The sequence below is a fragment of the Neoarius graeffei genome, chromosome 28, assembly GCF_027579695.1.
Source record: "Neoarius graeffei isolate fNeoGra1 chromosome 28, fNeoGra1.pri, whole genome shotgun sequence".
NCBI lineage: Eukaryota > Metazoa > Chordata > Actinopteri > Siluriformes > Ariidae > Neoarius > Neoarius graeffei.
Window position 1 is genome coordinate 2265145 of NC_083596.1, and position 18949 is coordinate 2284093.

Genomic DNA, 18949 nt, shown 5'->3' on the forward strand with positions numbered 1-18949 from the left:
ACTTCCCGTTGAATGCTTTCGATACAGCATCTATGCGTAATAGATGCGGAAGCATGAATGAAGCGCTTCCGGCATAGATTCTGTAAACAATTTATGGCTTCCGGTCGCAGTTCTACTACGTCAGTGCCTTGAACACGCCTCTACCCAGGGCCGTTGGAGATGCTCAAAGTTGATTGGTTCCTGATTTTTCGGGAGCTTGGAAGAGCTGTAGATAGCTTGCCTGGCCAGACTAACACTACGTTCAGACTGCAACCTGAAACGACCCATATCCGATTTGTTGTGAAATCCGATTTTTTTGTTAGGCCGTTCACATTACCAATTATATGAGACTTGTATGCGATCTCCAATATGAACGGAAAACGACCCAAAAGTGTCCCACATGCGCAAATTGACACGTAATAAGCACATCTACGTAATACGTAAAAAAAAAAAAAGCGCACTCTTCATGTTTAATGATTTCTTTTTTGTTTGTTTGTTTAATTATCTGGTTAGTGTTAAAGTGTGAGGTCTCGTGTGTGTTTTTGTTTCTGAACTGAAATGAAAACGTGTAGCCTGGTAACGAGGGTTGACTCCTAAATGTCTCTCTAATTTCTATATAAGTGCACTACATGTTACTAGGAAGTAATGGATTTTTAAACTCTATATAGTGCACTCGAGCTTCAGTAGGTAGTCATTTGGGATACGGCCGCTGTATTACCAAACTCTTAATTCAGGCTTAATAATTTGCACATATTTATTTCGTCATATTAATAAACTTTTCTACATTTTTATAAATATTTATTTAGATTGTTTATAGCCAGCTGAATTCTGCAACTTCTCTCAGCGCTGGCTCAAGGTGCAGAAACACCAGTGCAGTTTGCTATGGAGATGAGGCGAGACCTGGCGATGTGGTTTTTGTGGCGGCGGCGGAACTCACACAATAATCTGATTAATGTGGGCAGCAGACTAATGAGACCGAAGGTGTCAAATTACTGGAAATTTCCAGAACAATCTTATAATCTTGTAATACAGGATGGTTTAAGTTATAAATCAGTTATAGAAACTGTTTTATTTAATCAGGCTAACAGATAAACATCCAGGTCCCTACCAAATCCACCATTAGCTTGATCAATTCTATAAAAGTCTATTTAAATTCTGACAACTGTACAAATGTTGTTGTTTTCCACCAAAGAGGTGGGATTAGCCAACGCAGAATAGTGACGTTTGTCTCTTGTTGATGACGTGTAGGTCGCATGAATGCGACCTGTCCGGTCAGACTGCAGTCGCATGTGAAAATATTGGATATGCATCGGATTTCGGACCACATATCCAAGCGGCCTGGGTTGCATGTGAAAAAATTGGATCTGTGTCGTTCAGATTGTCAATAACAAATCAGATACAGGTCGCATATGGGCAAAAAAATCGGATATGGGTCGTTTCAGGGTGCAGTCTGAACGTAGTCTAATGCTGCTTTTCCACTACCAACGTGGCTGAGTTGGGCTGAGCCATGCCGTGCTGAGTCGGGCTGAGCGGGGCTATTGGAGTTGCATTTCGACTACAACCGCGCTGAACCGTGCTGGCTGGAAGTGGGTGGACACATTGGGTGGAGTTAGCGAAAGTGGGTGGACGTCAGGTGATGTCATTATGTGGTGCAAACAGTGACATCAGTGACCTTTTAAGCGGTAGTCTCACAACCTGGAGAGTAAACAATAAACATGGAGGACATGGAGTCGTTAGTGTTGCTGGTCTTGGTGCTGTGGCTTGTTGTCACTGACAACGCCAACAGATACTGGCAAGAGCGTATAGATGAGGCGAGCCGCATAAGGCTTCATAATTCTCGTAATTCGTAATTCTTCTTCTTCCGGGTTTACGGTGTTTACAGATCCCAGCGTGCTCGCGGGGCGTGTGTGGGCATGTGAGGACACTCCTCCTCACCAATCAGTGCACAGGGGAGTGTCTCCTCACGCCCCTAGCCTCACTCAGCTTGGTTTGGCTCGCTTCAGTCCCACTCCAAAACCGTGCGAGTTTTGGGGGCTGAGCAGGGCTGAAGCGAGCTGAGTCGTGCTGTTCTTAGATAGTCGAAACGTGAGCTGTGTCGGGCTGAAGTGAGCTGAGAAAGGGTAGTGGAAAAGGGCCATAAGCTCGCAACAGGCCCTCGTGTTGCGTCACGCTTAGGATGGGCGGGCCCAGGCTAGAGGTTGCAGCAGCATAGCGTCCTGGAAGCCACGGCCTTGTCTAGCACAGACAGCACATCGGGCAGTCAGTCAGCTCTTCCCCTGCCCCACCAGCCAGCTAACACATGAATCGAGTGAAAATGTATTGTTTGCCCTCTAAGCCCAAGCTGTAATTATTTTGTCGTGAAGTAGCCCGTCGCATACAGAAACAACTGCACATGGCAGCCTTTGCCAGCTTATTTGCTCCCTTTCCATATGGAGAAACAAACTGAACAACATTTTAAATGTAGCCTAAACCATTGAGGCAACCCCACTCTCCATCAATTCCAACCTGTTTTTATAACATGATTAAGAATATCGCGTTATGCTAGTATGCACGGAGTTATGCAAATAAAGGAGAGCTCCGTGGAGCCCATTGAGTGTGTAGATTTCGTTACAAATTTTAAGATGATCTCACGGAAATCTGTGAATAAACACAGTCTTGAGACTCAAGTCAGTGACGGGAAGATCAGACTTTCAGACTTTTTCAGACTTTTTAAAGATGGAACTACAGAAAAATACCCAAAACTTTGATATGATTACGAACACAAGAGGAGGGTTAAATCTCAGACTTTTATAATAAGGTGTTCCACATGCGCAACAAAGTGCCTTTTCCCCCCAGAATGCCTGTGCACGCCACTGCACTTCTCCAGTTCTGAGTTTTAAAAAACAATTTAAAAAAATTAGTGATTTGTTGGGGCGGCACGGTGGTGTAGTGGTTAGCGCTGTCGCCTCGCAGCAAGAAGGTCCTGGGTTCGAGCCCCGGGGCCGGCGAGGGCCTTTCTGTGTGGAGTTTGCATGTTCTCCCCGTGTCCGCGTGGGTTTCCTCCGGGTGCTCCGGTTTCCCCCACAGTCCAAAGACATGCAGGTTAGGTTAACTGGTGACTCTAAATTGAGCGTAGGTGTGAATGTGAGTGTGAATGGTTGTCTGTGTCTATGTGTCAGCCCTGTGATGACCTGGCGACTTGTCCAGGGTGAACCCCGCCTTTCGCCCGTAGTCAGCTGGGATAGGATCCAGCTCACCTGCGACCCTGTAGAACAGGATAAAGCGGCTACAGATAATGAATGAATGAATAGTGATTTGTTTCTTAACAGTCAGCGCGCGCGACTGATTCTCTCCCAAGCCCTTGTCTACGTCAGCGTTATTGTTGTGCACGTTCCATTGGCTCGCTCGCTGAGGGTTCTTGTGATCCCGCCCACCTGTGTGTGACGGACCCAATCCTGGCTCAGGAGGCGGGATTTATCGGCATACACGGAAGCGGAATCTCAAAAACCTACTGGCAGCGTTTCAGTGACGGTCTTCAGCAGCTCCGGTTACTGTTCGGGAAAGGGAGAAATAGTAATGAAAATTATTTTGAGAAAAGTGTTTTTATGTGATTTGTGTGTGTTTAATGAGCGAGTTAGTTCATTTACTAGTCGGTTCGGGTAGCTAGCTGGAGTGTTAGCGAGTTCCTTGCTAGTTTCGTAGCTAGTTTGCTAAGCTGTTTAATTAGTACATGTGCACAACTCATTTTTATTAGCTTTTAATTTATTAGATTATTACTGTGAATTCAGTACTTGACTCCATCTTGAGTTGTTTGGATTAACTAGTTACTCGGGTTAATTATTATTATTATTATTATTATTATTATTAATATTATTGAACCTAGGACCACATTGGAAATAAGTGTTTTCACTTTCATGTGTTATCCTGGTTGTTAATGTCTTTCATATTTATGTTTTTCATTATTTACCGAATAAATCTGAATTATTATTATTATTATTATTATCAACTTAAAATTAATTACAAAACAGAAACAAGCAATGCAATGTAGCCATAAATAAATAAAATGGCTAAATAAAGGTTTGATTTTTTTTTTTAATGATCTGTACATTTTTCTAGGTGAAAATGTGCCAATTTTTATTCATACATTTTAAAAAAAAAAACTCTAAAATGTGGCTATGCAGCAAAATGATTTGAAATGCTGATTGTACCTGAACAAGCACAACATAAATTCCAATTCATTTTGTTCTCAGGGTGTGCACACTTTTGCACTCAGTTATGAATATGTGCTTTGTGTTTTAACAGAAATAAATGAAAGCTTTATTTAAAAATAATTCTATAATGATTATGAATAGTAGAATATTGTAGTTGAACCTGAAGCGCAGAGAAACGTCCTGCTCCGTGTTTCTGATCAGGAAGTGTGTTCTGAGAAGGTGTGTGTGTGAGATCTGACACCGAGAGCCAGGAGCTTGGAGCAGGAAATAAAGCTCTGTTGTTCACGGAAGGGTCTCATTCAGTGATTCTGTGGAATGTGAATGTACGCTTGCTGTACCTGTTGGCATGAAAAATGGATTAATTTGACCTCTGTGGTTTTGTCCTCTCTTTTTCAGCAGGCTGGATCCTTTTGAATGATGTTGAGTTGATTTAAAAAAAAAAAAAAAGTAAAACCAGTTTGACACACTGGACACAACAGAAGTCCAGAACACACAACTCCCTGACATCCTGTGTTTTGTGGCGGAAAGCGAGGCAGATGTTCCTCCACGGGGCTTGTTTACGTGTGAAGCGTGTCCTCTCTTGCACTCTCTCGCTCTGAGACGCCGCCATGGCTGTGTTTCCCGTCGTGTCCAGGCTCACTTGGAGGACCAAGTATCTGCTCTTGCTAGTGCTGTGTGCGTGTGTGATAGTGTGGATTGTGTCCATCTCTGACAGCCATGTGAAGACCCGTGAGCAGGTGCTGACTGCCACCAAGGCTCGGCTGGAGAAGCAGCAGGATGAAGTGGATAAGGAACGAGGGGTGAAAGACCTCTGCCCAGAAAAATCACCACTGCTCCGTGAGTTTTACTGTGAAACATTATTGGCAATCGACACTCATTTAAAAAAAAAAATCCTCCTTTAATTAAAAAAATATTTTAAATACTTTGTTAAATATGATTTATTCAGATTTTATTCGTCAAGTTATTTTTAAAAAATATAATTTAAAAAATATATATATTTATTTTAAAAATATACATACAAATGAGTTATTATTATTATTTTTATTATTATTAATTATTTATTTATTACAGTTACTACAGAACTGCAGTGTGTGTCTCTCTCTCGAGGGAGTGGAAGTGTGCAAACATCACACTTGTGTGAAATTTAATTTGTACACACTTGCTCGTTGTGTGTTATATATTGGTGCAGTGTGTGTGTGTGTGTGTGTGTGTGTGTATACTCATTGACTGCTGATATGTTTGACTTGGCAGATTGGATTTGTTTCCTGTTAATTATCTTTTTTTTTTGCCATTACATGGAAAGAGAGAGATGGATGGATGGAGGGATAAGGAGTCAGAGTGTTTAGGAAATAGATTGATAGAAAGATGGACGGTGATAGGGATGGATGGACAGATGGCTGGATAGACAACGCAGTGCATGAATGAATAGCACCACATTAACAGTAAACAAATGGGACTAAAAGAGCAGAGAAGGAAAAAGGAAATGCAGAAGCACAGGAACAAAAAAGTATGCGTGTGTGCATGCGGTGTTCTCACAGGTGGATCTGTGAGTTTGACGTTCGAGCCGTCTCTGACGCTCGGTCAGGTGGGGGCGGAGAACAGAGATGTGGTGGGGGGACAGTATGAACCGAGCAAGTGTACAGCGAGGCAGAATGTCGCCATTCTCATCCCTCACCGGAACCGAGAGAAACACCTGCTGTACCTGTTGCACCACCTTCACCCATTTCTGCAGCGGCAGCAGCTCCACTACGCCATCTACATCATCCACCAGGTCACCACACAGTACACACACTCTCTAGATGGTACACACTGTCCTGACAGTAGGGGTGGGTGGGTGGGTGGGGGCTGCTATCTTAATTTTCACAAATAACAAAAAAAAGTGCATGTTACAATATTAATAGCAAAGAAAAATCTCAATGATATGATGATTAAACACCTGTCTCCTTTTTTGCGTGTTACAACTTTTATTTTTGTGAACGTTTGCATTTCTGATTTATTTATTTTAATGAACACCACACATCATGGGGGGCACAAACTTTTGCAGTCAACAGAATATTATTGGAATTTTTTGTCAGGACAATATCGTTTGCTGGTGTTGATTGAAACTGTGTGTTTTTCCCTGTTACAGGCTGGTGATGCAATGTTTAACAGGGCAAAGTTGTTGAACATCGGTTATCTGGAGGCTCTGAAAGACTTCAACTGGGACTGTTTCATCTTTCACGATGTTGATCTCGTCCCGGAAAACGATCACAACTTGTACATGTGTGAAGCACAACCGAAGCACTTAGTGGTGGGCCGAAACTCCACCGGGTACAAGTACGTCTCACGCGCTCCTCCTGTACACACATTGTCTTGCCTAAGTATGCTAGTGAGGACACGTATAAAGAAAAGAGATTTCCTGTTTTATTGCAACATGAATTTTTATTCTATCCACATTCACTGAATATGAGCAATCGCGCACTCTGATTGGCTACTCTACTACTAGGATATCAGCTCATATAGTGTGAGTAGAGAAAAACAAAATACAAAATGGCGCGTGTTGCTGAACCAACTGAGGACGAAATAAAAACTCGAAAACAAAACCACAAAAAAGAAACAAAATATGGAATGAAAGTGTTTGATGGTAAGAATGTATCTTTTTTCCCTCAATAATTTTCGCATTTTCCACAAATTGCTTCTGTCATTTTGCCAGTTTGTTTACATTCTAAGCGGAAATGAATTTGTCAGACGTTTTGCATAAAGTTTTTATTTAATGAACTTGCAAAAAATAAAAATGCTCTGTTTCTCAAAATTCGGTGAATGTGGGTAGAATGTTATTCCACTCAATCTCATCGTACATGGATTATAGACAACTCGGTACGCGCCTTGTCTGCTATCAGCTCATGTACGACTTGATTTTGTGGAATAACTGTTAAATATTTCAAGTTTTATCTCACCAGTTCTGTTTCTGTTTAAGACATTTCTGTATGATGCATTTTCACTATTCCCAATCCAGAAGAGAGATCTCTGTGTGCAAGGGGTGGGGCACAGGGTCTCTCTCTCTCACGTGCACACACTGTCAGAAGCTCTGCTCTGAGTGATGATGGAGTGGTTACATGTGAATTGATCCTGAAAATGCTCCTTGCCGTAAGCGCAACAAGTCTTTTGCATGTAAGGGCAGAAACGTGAGCAATCTGTCAAGTCCATCACATCCAGACGCTACAAAAGTACTGATAAGAGTCCTTTTAAAGTCCCGGATCAATAAGAGTACTAATACCATTAAATTCTTAACAATACCCTTCCCAGTGAGTTACAAAATGGGAAGTTGTGGCCTAATGGTTAGAGAATCAGCTTTGGGACCAAAAAGTCACTGATGACACTTCCATGCACATAGAGAAAATCGAATTTCTGCCGTAGCTCGACTGAAATCGAAGTTCTAAATGCCATGGAAACACCTTAGCTCGGCTGAAATCGAAACGAACTGGATTTCTCGTAATCGAGCTATGCGACCTAGATTATGCGATTGTAGTCGAGCTACTTAGTGCATGTAAACCCTGTCGAGCTACTTACTTCCCTTCCGGAAGTGACAAGACCACAAGCGGGAAACACAACAGCCTCGGTCGGCATGACAACAGTAGTAGTAGCGAGCAGCAGAAGAGGTCAGGAGGAACAAGGAGACAAAAAACAAAAACAATTGAACTTTTTGTGTGTTTATTAAGACCAGTTAAATTGTAAGCAAAAAATGGACTTTAGAAAAATATACAATTGTGCAAAATAAGTTGTCTTACAAAATAGTGGTCTGCGCAGGACAGTTTGTAGCCAACAGGTGGCAATGACATGTGGTGTGAATGTAAAGTGGAAATCACTCTTCTTCTTGACGACAACCGGAAGTGTACCAACACGATGGGGCGTGTAGCGCCACCTGTGGCTCGGGTGCACAATGTACCTCACACAATAGCTCGATTTCCTTGTGTGCATGTAGGATTGGATTTCTCTGGCACCCCTGCTGGGACCCTTAGCTTGATTACCGACAGTAGCTCGGTTTGGATGTGCATGTAAACACACTGACTGGTTCAGTTCCCAGGACCAGCAGGACTGGCTGAAGTGCCTTTGAGTAAAGCACCTAACCCCCTACTGCTCCCCAGGCTGCTCTGGGTCTGTTGTACGTCGCTCTGGATAAGAGCGTCCGCTAAATGCCTATAACGTAAACGGTCACATCTAAAATGATTCAGAAGCACACTGTGTGTTGTACAGCAATTGTTTTTTTCTCTCCTCTTCTGTACAGTTTTTAACAGGTTCAGGTGGACGTCAGACAGCAGTCAGTGCTAATGATGATTAATTTATTTAATAATTTAAGGCACAGCCGCATGATTAAAAAGTTTAAAGTAACACTCAGAGCAGAAGAAAATTACAAAGGATATTTTGTAAATTCTGATTGACTTTTTGTACAGTACGAGTGGTTTGATTTGTTACAAAATAAGTGCGTTAGTTTTATATTTTATTTGCGTAAACATCTTGTGATGTCTCGCCTGTACCTGGGACAGGTGTCGTATCATGGTTTCAGTGCATCACGTCATGCCTGTTTTATTCACGTCAGTGCATAATGTTGATGAACAACTTTTTAACAGTCAGAAAGTGTGAAAGTTAAAGCATTCTGTAAAGATTGAATAAATAATCCACTCGCTGGTGTTAGGAATAAGTATTCAGCCTCCTTAAACGGTCCTTATGAATTAAGTGACGTGTGTGTGTGTGTGTGTGTGTGTGATGCAGACTGAGATATAAAGGTTATTTTGGAGGCGTGACAGCGATGTCCAAGGAGCAGTTCGCCAAAGTGAATGGTTTTCCGAACACCTACTGGGGCTGGGGAGGGGAAGACGATGACCTGCGCATACGGTAACTAACACACGCACGTAGATTTTTTTTTTTTAAACAAATGATATGGACATAATATTATTTAGTAGTTAAATATGTAGTAATTACGTGTGAATACTGAAATAGCATGATAAAAATACTCACCAGCCACTTTATTAGGAACACTACTACAGTTAGGTCCATAAATATTTGGACAGAGGCAACATTTTTCTAATTTTGGTTCTGTACATTACCACAATGAATTTTGAACAAAACAATTCAGATGCAGTTGAAGTTCAGACTTTCAGCTTTAATTCAGTGGGTTGAATAAAATGATTGCATAAAAATGTGAGGAACTAAAGCATTTTTTAAACACAATCCCTTCATTTCAGGGGCTCAAAAGTAATTGGACAAATTAAATAATTGTAAATAAAATGTTCATTTCTAATACTTGGTTGAAAACCCTTTGTTGGCAATGACTGCCTGAAGTCTTGAACTCATGGACATCACCAGACGCTGTGTTTCCTCCTTTTTAATGCTCTGCCAGGCCTTTACTGCAGCGGTTTTCAGTTGCTGTTTGTTTGTGGGCCTTTCTGTCTGAAGTTTAGTCTTTAACAAGTGAAATGCTGCTCGATTGGGTTGAGATCAGGTGACTGACTTGGCCATTCAAGAATATTCCACTTCTTTGCTTTAATAAACTCCTGGGTTGCTTTGGCTTTATGTTTTGGGTCATTGTCCATCTGTATTATGAAACGCCGACCAATCAGTTTGGCTGGATTTGAGCACACAGTATGTCTCTGAATACCTCAGAATTCATCCGGCTGCTTCTGTCCTGTGTCACATCATCAATAAACACTAGTGACCCAGTGCCACTGGCAGCCATGCATGCCCAAGCCATCACACTGCCTCCGCCGTGTTTTACAGATGATGTGGTATGCTTTGGATCATGAGCTGTACCACGCCTTCGCCATACTTTTTTCTTTCCATCATTCTGGTAGAGATTGATCTTGGTTTCATCTGTCCAAAGAATGTTCTTCCAGAACTGTGCTGGCTTTTTTAGATGTTTTTTAGCAAAGTCCAATCTAGCCTTTTTATTCTTGAGGCTTATGAGTGGCTTGCACCGTGCAGTGAACCCTCTGTATTTACTTTCATGCAGTCTTCTCTTTATGGTAGATTTGGATATTGATACACCTACCTCCTGGAGAGTGTTGTTCACTTGGTTGGCTGTTGTGAAGGGGTTTCTCTTCACCATGGAAATTATTCTGCCATCATCCACCACTGTTGACTTCTGTGGGCGTCCAGGTCTTTTTGCATTGATGAGTTCACCAGTGCTTGCTTTCTTTCTTTCTTTCTCAGGATGTACCAAACTGTAGATTTCGGCACTCCTAATATTGTAGCAATTTCTCGGATGGGTTTTTTCTGTTTTCGCAGCTTAAGGATGGCTTGTTTCACCTGCATGGAGAGCTCCTTTGACTGCATGTTTTCTTCACAGCAAAATCTTCCAAATGCAAGCACCACACCTCAAATCAACTCCAGGCCTTTTATCTGCTTAATTGAGAATGACATAACGAAGGAATTGCCTACACCTGCCCATGAAATAGCCTTTGAGTCAATTGTCCAATTACTTTTGGTCCCTTTAAAAACAGGGTGGCACATGTTAAGGAGCTGAAACTCCTAAACCCTTCATCCAGTTTTAATGTGGATCCCCTCAAATGAAAGCTGAAAGTCTGGACTTTATGTCCATGTCCATTATATAACTATAACTTGAATATGTTTCAGTAAACAGGTAAAAAACAAAATTTGTCAGTGTCCAAATATATATGGACCTAACTGTACATCCACCTGCTGTTTTCTGCAGCTCTCTAATCAGCCGATGCATCAAATCCCACAGATACAAATCAAGAGCTTCAGTTAATGTTCACAATGTTCAAACATCAGAATGGGAAAAATTGTGATCTCAAAGTGTGACTTTCTTTCTTTCACTGTGGTATGGGTGTTGGTTTGAGCCAGATGAGTATGAGGTTTGAGTATTTCAGAAGTATTTCAAACCTGGGGTTTTCACACACCACAGTCTCGAGAGTTTACACAGAATGGTGCGGAAAACACTGAGTGAGTGAGCAACAGTTCTGCAGGTGGAAACAAACGCCTTGTTGATAAGAGAGGGTCAGAGCAAAATGGACAGATTCAAGGTGGTTCGATCTTTTTTTGCCCGGAAGGATATAGCGACTCATAATCACTCTTTACAACTGTGGTGAGCAGAAAAGCATCTCAGCATGCAACAGGAGAAAGAACAACACGTTGGGTTCCACTCCTGCAGCCAAGAACAGGGATCTTAGAATCAACAAGAAGTTCCTATTAAAGTGGCCGGGGAGTGTATATTAATATAAACCTGTGATTTGCAGTTGCACTACTGTCAGAGCTGCTGTTTTAGAGAATTAATCAACCAATCAGAATCTCGAATTCCACAGTGCTGTGGTGTGTAATGAGTGATTGATTTATTTTAGTGTATAATCAGTAACGGTATGTTAAAACGCATCCTGTGGAGTTTTGTTTGAAAGTGAGGCGTGAGATTTAGATTGTAGCTCGCTGCTGTGCGAATACTGGTGATGTGATTGAGCTGAGATGGAGAATGGTGAGCAGAATGCAGGACAGGATGTGAGGAGGAATGGAATGGAAAGGAAAACATTTCAGGAAGGAAGTGTTCACAGTGCAGGTGATGTGATGGAAAAAATCAGTTTTTTTTATTTTATTTTTTTAATATTATTGAAATGCTTTCCTCTAAACAGCCTGAATTATTAAAAATATTCTTCATATGAATTTACTGAATGCTAAGTGACTTTTTATTATATACCCAAATTATTTAAGTAAATCTGCTTTTATTCCACATGCACACTGTGCCTGAAACTGTTCACTCCATAGGGTCCTTTCTTCCCCTGTGTATAGTGGAGAATAACCCAGAGAAATGCATTATGGGGTTTTCTGAGAGAACATCCATTTGTTTTAATTCATGTTTGTAGGGAATTGTTTGGATTTGGGTATTTGTCACTGCCAGGAGAAATCTCCAGAATATTGTCTTTTTAAAAAAAAACCCACATCCCCCAAACATTGAGGTTTGTTGCTCAGGGTGCAGCTGCAGGGGATGAAGATCGTGCGCCCGCCTGCCATAATTGCTCGCTACACCATGGTGTTTCACCAAAGAGACAACGGCAACGAGGTGAATAGGAGCAGGTGAGCATTTTCTTTCCTCTTCTTTATGTAGAAAAGTTTCCTATCACACTTGCTTTCCCTCAAGGTTTATGTGTGCAGGCCCTGAAAGTACGAGTTACTAAAGAGAGTCAGCTTGATTCATTGGGTGCCAAAACTTTTGCACAGCAAAAACATCGATTTGTAGTAGACACTTTGATTATTTTGATTTTCAGTGTCATGGCATTATATTAGCATCATGTAACGCGACATTCCGTTCATCACGTTTTCTCTACGTGGTTCATTAGGAACGTGACAAAAATGAGCTTGGTGTTTGTACCTTAAATTAATTTGTCTTTTTGTGACAAATATGAACAAAGTTGTGCCGCTTTGAATGCTGAAAAATCGGCTAGTTTTTTAAAACTGTTCTACATTTAAAAAAGGAAAATAATCAGAAAATGGTGACCACTTTCCGAGAAAGATTCCCTTCTAAATCTTTTAAATCTCTTGGTGTAGCTCAGTAAAGTAAAATAAAAGGATGTACCAGGTAATTTAAAGTCCATGAAAATGCCAACAAATGTATTAATCAATCACTCATTGATGAGTTAATTAAAACTTGGCACAAAACAAAAACTGGATTTTTTTTTTTTTTTTAAAGAATTTTCACCGTTCAGTAGATGAAGATCCTTACAATCTTCAAGCCTATCTTTTTTTTTTTAAATAAATTTGACTGTCAGTTGTGAACAATATAAACTACCACAAAAGCATAAATGAATGAGTAATATGTATAGAGGATATTACACAGCTGTGTGAAGATATGAAGTTTATCTTCAAGTGGTGAATGTATAGGTCACTAGTGAGTGAAGTGAACGAGTAAAAATATTTTCAGCACAAGAAGGTAAAATTCATATTTTTGTGTCACTGTGTAATGTTCTTTATATTATACGGACACATCCACACGAAAAAAATACACAAATTAATAAAAAGAACTTTAATTTTGAACCGGGTCGACATTTTTGACAATGCGCATCTAGTCTGCGGGAAAACACTGGGAGTGACGTCATCGGAGTGAAATACTGGGAATTGTATCACTCAGATCCGTGATGTATTTTGTATGAAAAATGCGAGTTTTTCAACACGAGAAGATGAACTTCATATCTTCAAGCCAGCGTGTGATTTTCTTTTTATTATATCGACACATTCACGAACAAAAAGTCCCCAAATTTATCAAAACAATTCATCGATTTCCTCACGAGCGACAGATAGAGATTTATGTCGCGGTTTTGGCTCTCCATGTCCTGGTTGGAGCTCGTATGAAAAACACCAGTGGTATATTTCATACTAAAACACTCAGGTCTGTGTAATATAGAAAAGTGATGCACACAGTTGTATTAACTAACACATCATATGAGCCTTGTCTCGATTAAATCTTAATATAATGTGTCAGTGACTTTGACGAACCAAAGTTTCAGCAACTTCACACATTTGCACATCCGTTTACAAGTGATGGAGATGGAGGATTTTGTGGTCGATTTGATCAATCCAGGTGACTCTGGGTCGTCCTGAAATCCAGCTTCAAAACTAGACTCAAGTTAAATGATGGTAGCCCGTGTGATCCGATCCACAGTGAACCGTGTGATCAGTTGTCAGATAACCTGATTTTCACGTCCCTACTTTGATACAGCTGCAAGCTAAAATCCTCAAAAACCTCACATTTATCACAGAAGAAAAACTGTCATTTTAGTAGCTGCCTACATTTTATTTCTCCATTTTACCGAGTCCTAAACTTTTTATTTATTCAAAAATGGAATATTTATTTTGAACTGTTTCCAAAGCGCTGACACTGGAGACTCCTTCCATAAATGTTAAATAAATGTCTCTGAGCATGGTTTAGATGTTTCTTCATCAACACATTTTGTAAAAGCAGTTCATAAACAGTTTTAATTTATGAGGAGTGTCTGCTGTACAAATCACTGTGTATGAGCTGTTGCCATAGAAACGATAAGGTATTAGAACATCTTTTGACCAGTCAGATTTGAGAGTTTCTGCCGTTCCTCCAGACTTCTTCCTCTCCTGCAGGATGCGTTTGCTGGGACAGACGCCTCAGACGTGGAGGAAGGACGGTCTGAACTCCTGTTCGTACAAAACTCTGTCAGTGGAGCGTCCTGCGCTGTACATTAACATCACGGTGGATATCGGCATACCGCCAGCCATGCCCTGAGAGCCTCCTGCACCGTACGTTAACATCCATGTGACGGAGTGGGCGGAGTCTCTCGGATGGTTTTCAAGGCGAGTGTTGCAGGTTCGTCACGTTAAAGACACTTCACTTGGGCTTGGAGCAGGTGATCAAACTCCTCCATTCCTCTCTGTGCACACTGAGGGGGTGAATTTTCAGCCCTATCAGGAAAAAAAAGGGACCACCAGAGGCCAGAACTGTGACTCGCCAGACATTTTCATATTCCAGTGATTGTTTAGGACAGCAGGCTCCGCCCCCTGATTGATTGTGTTGTGTAGAAAATTAGGAATAATTCTGCCTGGGCCCCAGACCACAACTGGGTCCTGGTTCTTCTGCTGGAACTGTGCCTCGAGTCTCATAGTTCTTGAAAGAGTTCCTGTGGTGGAAACACGCCTCGTACCAGGAAGTGACACTGTCACACTAGTTGTATTATCACACACACACACACGCACACTGAGAGCTACTCATGTGTAAACCACCCAAACCTTCCTGTCGATAAACATTACAGCATCGCTTACTATTTATTCCTCGCTATCCGCTCTGATCCTCTAATCATTTGCGAGGGGAAACAAAAGAAAGGACTTTGCAGTTTGGATTATCTCTGAAGGGTGGAGTCAAGTTTTAAATAAAGAATTTCTCTTGAACTGTGAGTCTAGTCAATTGAACTGAACGTATCTCCAAACACCTTTTAATACTGAGTAGATTTCTTAAAAACATGGCTACCATCAACAATCAGCCCTCAGAGGCATTTCAAGAGGTATTTATTATTATTATTATTATTATGAAACTTGTACTTTGCTAATTTGTGGGTTTTTTTTTTTTTTTTTAATTGTTCTGTGTATTTTTGCAAGAACTGGCCACGATGAGCGCTGTTTATGAGCAGTGCTTGGACCCTGCTGATCGCTGCTTGCAGTTGTAGTGTATAATGATTATTTAAGGTAAATGTGATAATTATGAGATGAAAACAGGATGCTGCGCTCTAAAAACGTAACAGTGAGGATGGCAGGGTTTGGGTGTGTGTTTATACTGAGAGAGTTTACAGAACTTCATGAAGGTTCTGGTCTCAATGGTGTGTGTTTTTTTTTTGTTTGTTTGTTTGTTTTTTTTTGTGGACTGCATTTAAAAAAAAAAAAAACTTTCAAAATTCTGCAAATCGCGTGTGTGTGTGTGTGAGGATAAATTTTGTGAGTGAGACATAGCCATGCACTGTTTCTCTTTCGGAGAGTTTTTGTGTGAATGATGAGGTTTTGGTTATTTTGGAGCGGTGGGATTTTCTGTATGATGGAGAAGAAATGTAGAAACCTAAAACACTTAAAGTACTTTAGCAATATGGACATACAGATGTCCTTATTTACAGAAATGTGTGTTACACTTGTATAGGGGTTGTTAAATGAGGTGTGGGTGTGTGTGTGTGTGTGTGTGTATACTGTTAACACTATGATAGACCTTCAGTTTAAATTGGCTCAAAAAAGGTTTGCCAGTAAACTGAAGTCAGAAAAATATGAAGGTTCTTTTTAGAAAAACATAATTATAATAATAATGTGATACAAATAAAAAAAATTCACATTTTATACTGTATAGCTGACATTAAGTGAAATCAGAACTTTTAGCTCGCTAATCTAAATGGTTTTGTTCGGTTATTCACATTTGAGGCAGCGAGTGTAAAAAGTTGTGCAGTTAAATTTGTTTTCTAATCAGAAGATGAATAAATCTCAGTACAGCTGAAGAACTGGGCAGCATGAAGGACGTGTGTGTGTTTATTATTTGCTGCTGAGATGCTCTGAAGGAGAGAATGTCAGATTAAATGCCTTATTGTTTACAGCATTATTTTGTGTTTTTGTTTATTAATCCAAGTTTATGGTAACGAGTCAAATTTAAGCCCCTTTTTGTTTTTTGTTTTTAATTTGATCAGTTTACTGTTGGTGCACAAGTTGAATGTTACTCTGAGTATCTGTACATTACATTAATATAATTAATGAAGAGCGTTTTTTTCTTTGCATTGTGCTCTTCTTTTGCTTTTATATCTTTTTTTTCTGTTTATTTTATAAAGTTATACACCAAAAAAAAAACCTATCTGTAGTTTCTCTGGTGCACTGCTGTAATTCTGAGTGGTGGTGGGTTTTAGGACTCGGATAAATCATTTATTTAAGGATGAATATGTTGGTCTGGGTTTTTTCTTTCTTTCTTCTTCCCGTGATTTTGCTCTGAAGGACAGATTTCAACTCATGTATGGAGTGGATCTTATAACTGAGGTTATTTTATTTCATCCAATTACAGATGTGATTTTAGAGGGCATACAATGTGATCATTTTATCTCCAGTTTCTATTTATCTTTTGCTATTTTTCTTTCACTCTTGATTATATTTTTATTCTTGCGCTTTCAGAATTTTGTTCATTTATTAATTTTGCTTATTGTAGGTCATAAAATAATAAATATTTAATCACGTGTTATTTTGGTACTAAGATTTATATTATTAGTAACTTGAATTGAAGGATTTTATGAATTTAGATATTTAAAATTATAACAGTAACAATGAATAAGAATACATTATGGATGAAATAATTTATTAATATTTAGTTGCAGTGTGTCTCCAGCAGGTGACGCCACTCAAACTCGGAGTTCTCTTCACTGTTTGAATCGGGGTTCGGGTCCTTCCGCGCCCTCTAGCGGTAGGGAGTTATAACGCGGTTATAACTGAAACATAAGCATGTAAATGAACCCCCCGCCCTGAGTGTAATAAAATTTATATTACAGTTTACTACCACCCTTTTATTCATTGCGGTGTCTCCTGACTGTAAAATGGAGATTGTGTCACACAAAAACACACTGAAATACACTCTGTTGAAGGTTCTGGGTTCGAGCCCCGTGGCCGGTGAGGGCCTTTCTGTGTGGAGTTTGCGTGTTCTCTCCGTGCCTGCCCGGGTTTCCTCCGGGTGCTCCGGTTTCCCCCACAGTCCAAAGACATGCAGTTAGGTTAATATGGGACGGCGTTGGGCTGAGGTGCCCTTGAGCGCGGCACTGAACTCCCAACTGCTCCCCGGGCGCTGTTAGCATGGCTGCCCACTGCTCTGTGTGTGTGTGTGTGTGTGTGTGTGTGTTTTCACTGTTTCAGATGGGTTAAATGCAGAGAGGAATTTCACAAGTGTGTGATAAAGTTGTGATTACTTCAGCAGTGGGAGAGACGAAGCTAAAGCTTTAGCTTTTTCCCCCTTTAGCTCTGTTAAACCTGTGAAGTGACTTTTTATATTTTTTTTAACCAACAAACACTAAAATGATCACTTCTGGATTTGTTTCTAACTGCTGCTGTATGAAAATGTTTAGTGTAAAGTTATTTAGGTCGTTCACTTGTTCCCTAAAAGATCGATCTTGTAGCACACCACCTGAGGGAGAGTAAAACCCTTCCTGCTAATGTTGGGTTGCTTTCTTCTTCTGGTCTGAGGAATTTTTTGAAGAAAGCTGTGGATTTGGAGAGGTGTTTTTTTTTTTTTTAAATTGAACACTTTTTATTAAAAATCAGGCATGTACTTTGTGTGTAAGAGAATTAAATTGTGAATAATAAAACAGCAGCCATACTTTCATCCTGCCCACAACTACTAGGTACTTTTTCTTTATTTGCCATTGCATCACCAGTTATTCCATAACAAAAATAAAATGTCTGAGACTCCTTTATTGACACAATGGAAAATTTGTTTAGTCTGAAATTTTCTGATGTCATGTATACATATAGTAGATAGCTATGTTTAATAATTACACAATGGACTAACTGGAATGAAATACAGTGGTGCTTAAAAGTTTGTGAACCCTTTAGAATTTTCTATATTTCTGCAAAAATATGGCATAAAACATCCTCAGATTTTCACACAAGTCCTAAAAGTAGATAAAGAGAACTCGGTTAAACAAATGAGACAAAAATATTATACTTGGTCATTTATTTCTTGAGGAAAATGATCCAGTATTACATATCTGTGAGTGGCAAAAGTATGTGAACCTTTGCTTTCAGTATCTGGTGTGACCCCCTTGTGCAGCAATAACTGCAACTAAATGTTTCCGGTGTCTGTTGATCAGTCCTGCACACCGGCTTGGAGGAATTTTAGCCCGTTCCTCCGTACAGAACAGCTTCAACTCTGGGATGTTGGTGGGTTTCCTCACATGAACTGCTCACTTCAGGTCCTTCCACAACATTTTGATTGGATTAAGGTCAGGACTTTGACTTGGCCGTTCCAAAACATTAACTTTATTCTTCTTTAACCATTCTTTGGTAGAACGACTTGTGTGCTTAGGGTCGTTGTCTTGCTGCATGACCCACCTTCTCTTGAAATTCAGTTGGTGGACAGATGTCCTGACATTTTCCTTTAGAATTCCCTGGTATAATTCAGAATTCATTGCTCCATCAATGATGGCAAGCCGTCCTGGCCCAGATGCAGCAAAACAGGCCCAAAACATGATACTACCACCACCATGTTTCACAGACGGGATAAGGTTGTTATGCTGGAATGCAGTGTTTTCCTTTCTCCAAACTTAACGCTTCTC

The 18949-nt window shown here is 40.3% G+C and overlaps 1 protein-coding gene across 3 annotated transcripts; it reads left to right on the forward strand.

Moving 5' to 3' along the window:
* The first annotated feature begins 3444 nt into the window (after window positions 1–3444).
* Window positions 3445–17177, forward strand: b4galt4 (UDP-Gal:betaGlcNAc beta 1,4- galactosyltransferase, polypeptide 4). 3 transcript variants are annotated; one of them, XM_060913067.1, is made up of 7 exons: window positions 3445–3531; window positions 4566–5006; window positions 5708–5940; window positions 6298–6485; window positions 8919–9041; window positions 12123–12227; window positions 14243–17177. In XM_060913067.1, the coding sequence occupies exons 2-7, from the start codon at window positions 4778–4780 to the stop codon at window positions 14361–14363; spliced, it is 999 nt and encodes a 332-aa protein (XP_060769050.1). In that variant the 5' UTR covers window positions 3445–3531; window positions 4566–4777; the 3' UTR covers window positions 14364–17177. The 3 variants fall into 3 exon arrangements, with proteins under 3 accessions (XP_060769050.1, XP_060769048.1, XP_060769049.1); XM_060913065.1 differs by having other exon boundaries at window positions 14262–17177; XM_060913066.1 differs by having other exon boundaries at window positions 4569–5006; window positions 14262–17177.
* Window positions 17178–18949: the final 1772 nt, after the last annotated feature.

Bases quoted from the DNA above. Each gene is read 5' to 3' on its own strand.
- b4galt4 (XM_060913065.1), top strand. From the start codon at position 4,778: ATGGCTGTGTTTCCCGTCGTGTCCAGGCTCACTTGGAGGACCAAGTAT. The intron at 5,007-5,707 runs GTGAGTTTTACT...GTGTTCTCACAG, and splicing joins AGAAAAATCACCACTGCTCC to GTGGATCTGTGAGTTTGACG. The intron at 6,486-8,918 runs GTACGTCTCACG...TGTGTGATGCAG, and splicing joins CGAAACTCCACCGGGTACAA to ACTGAGATATAAAGGTTATT.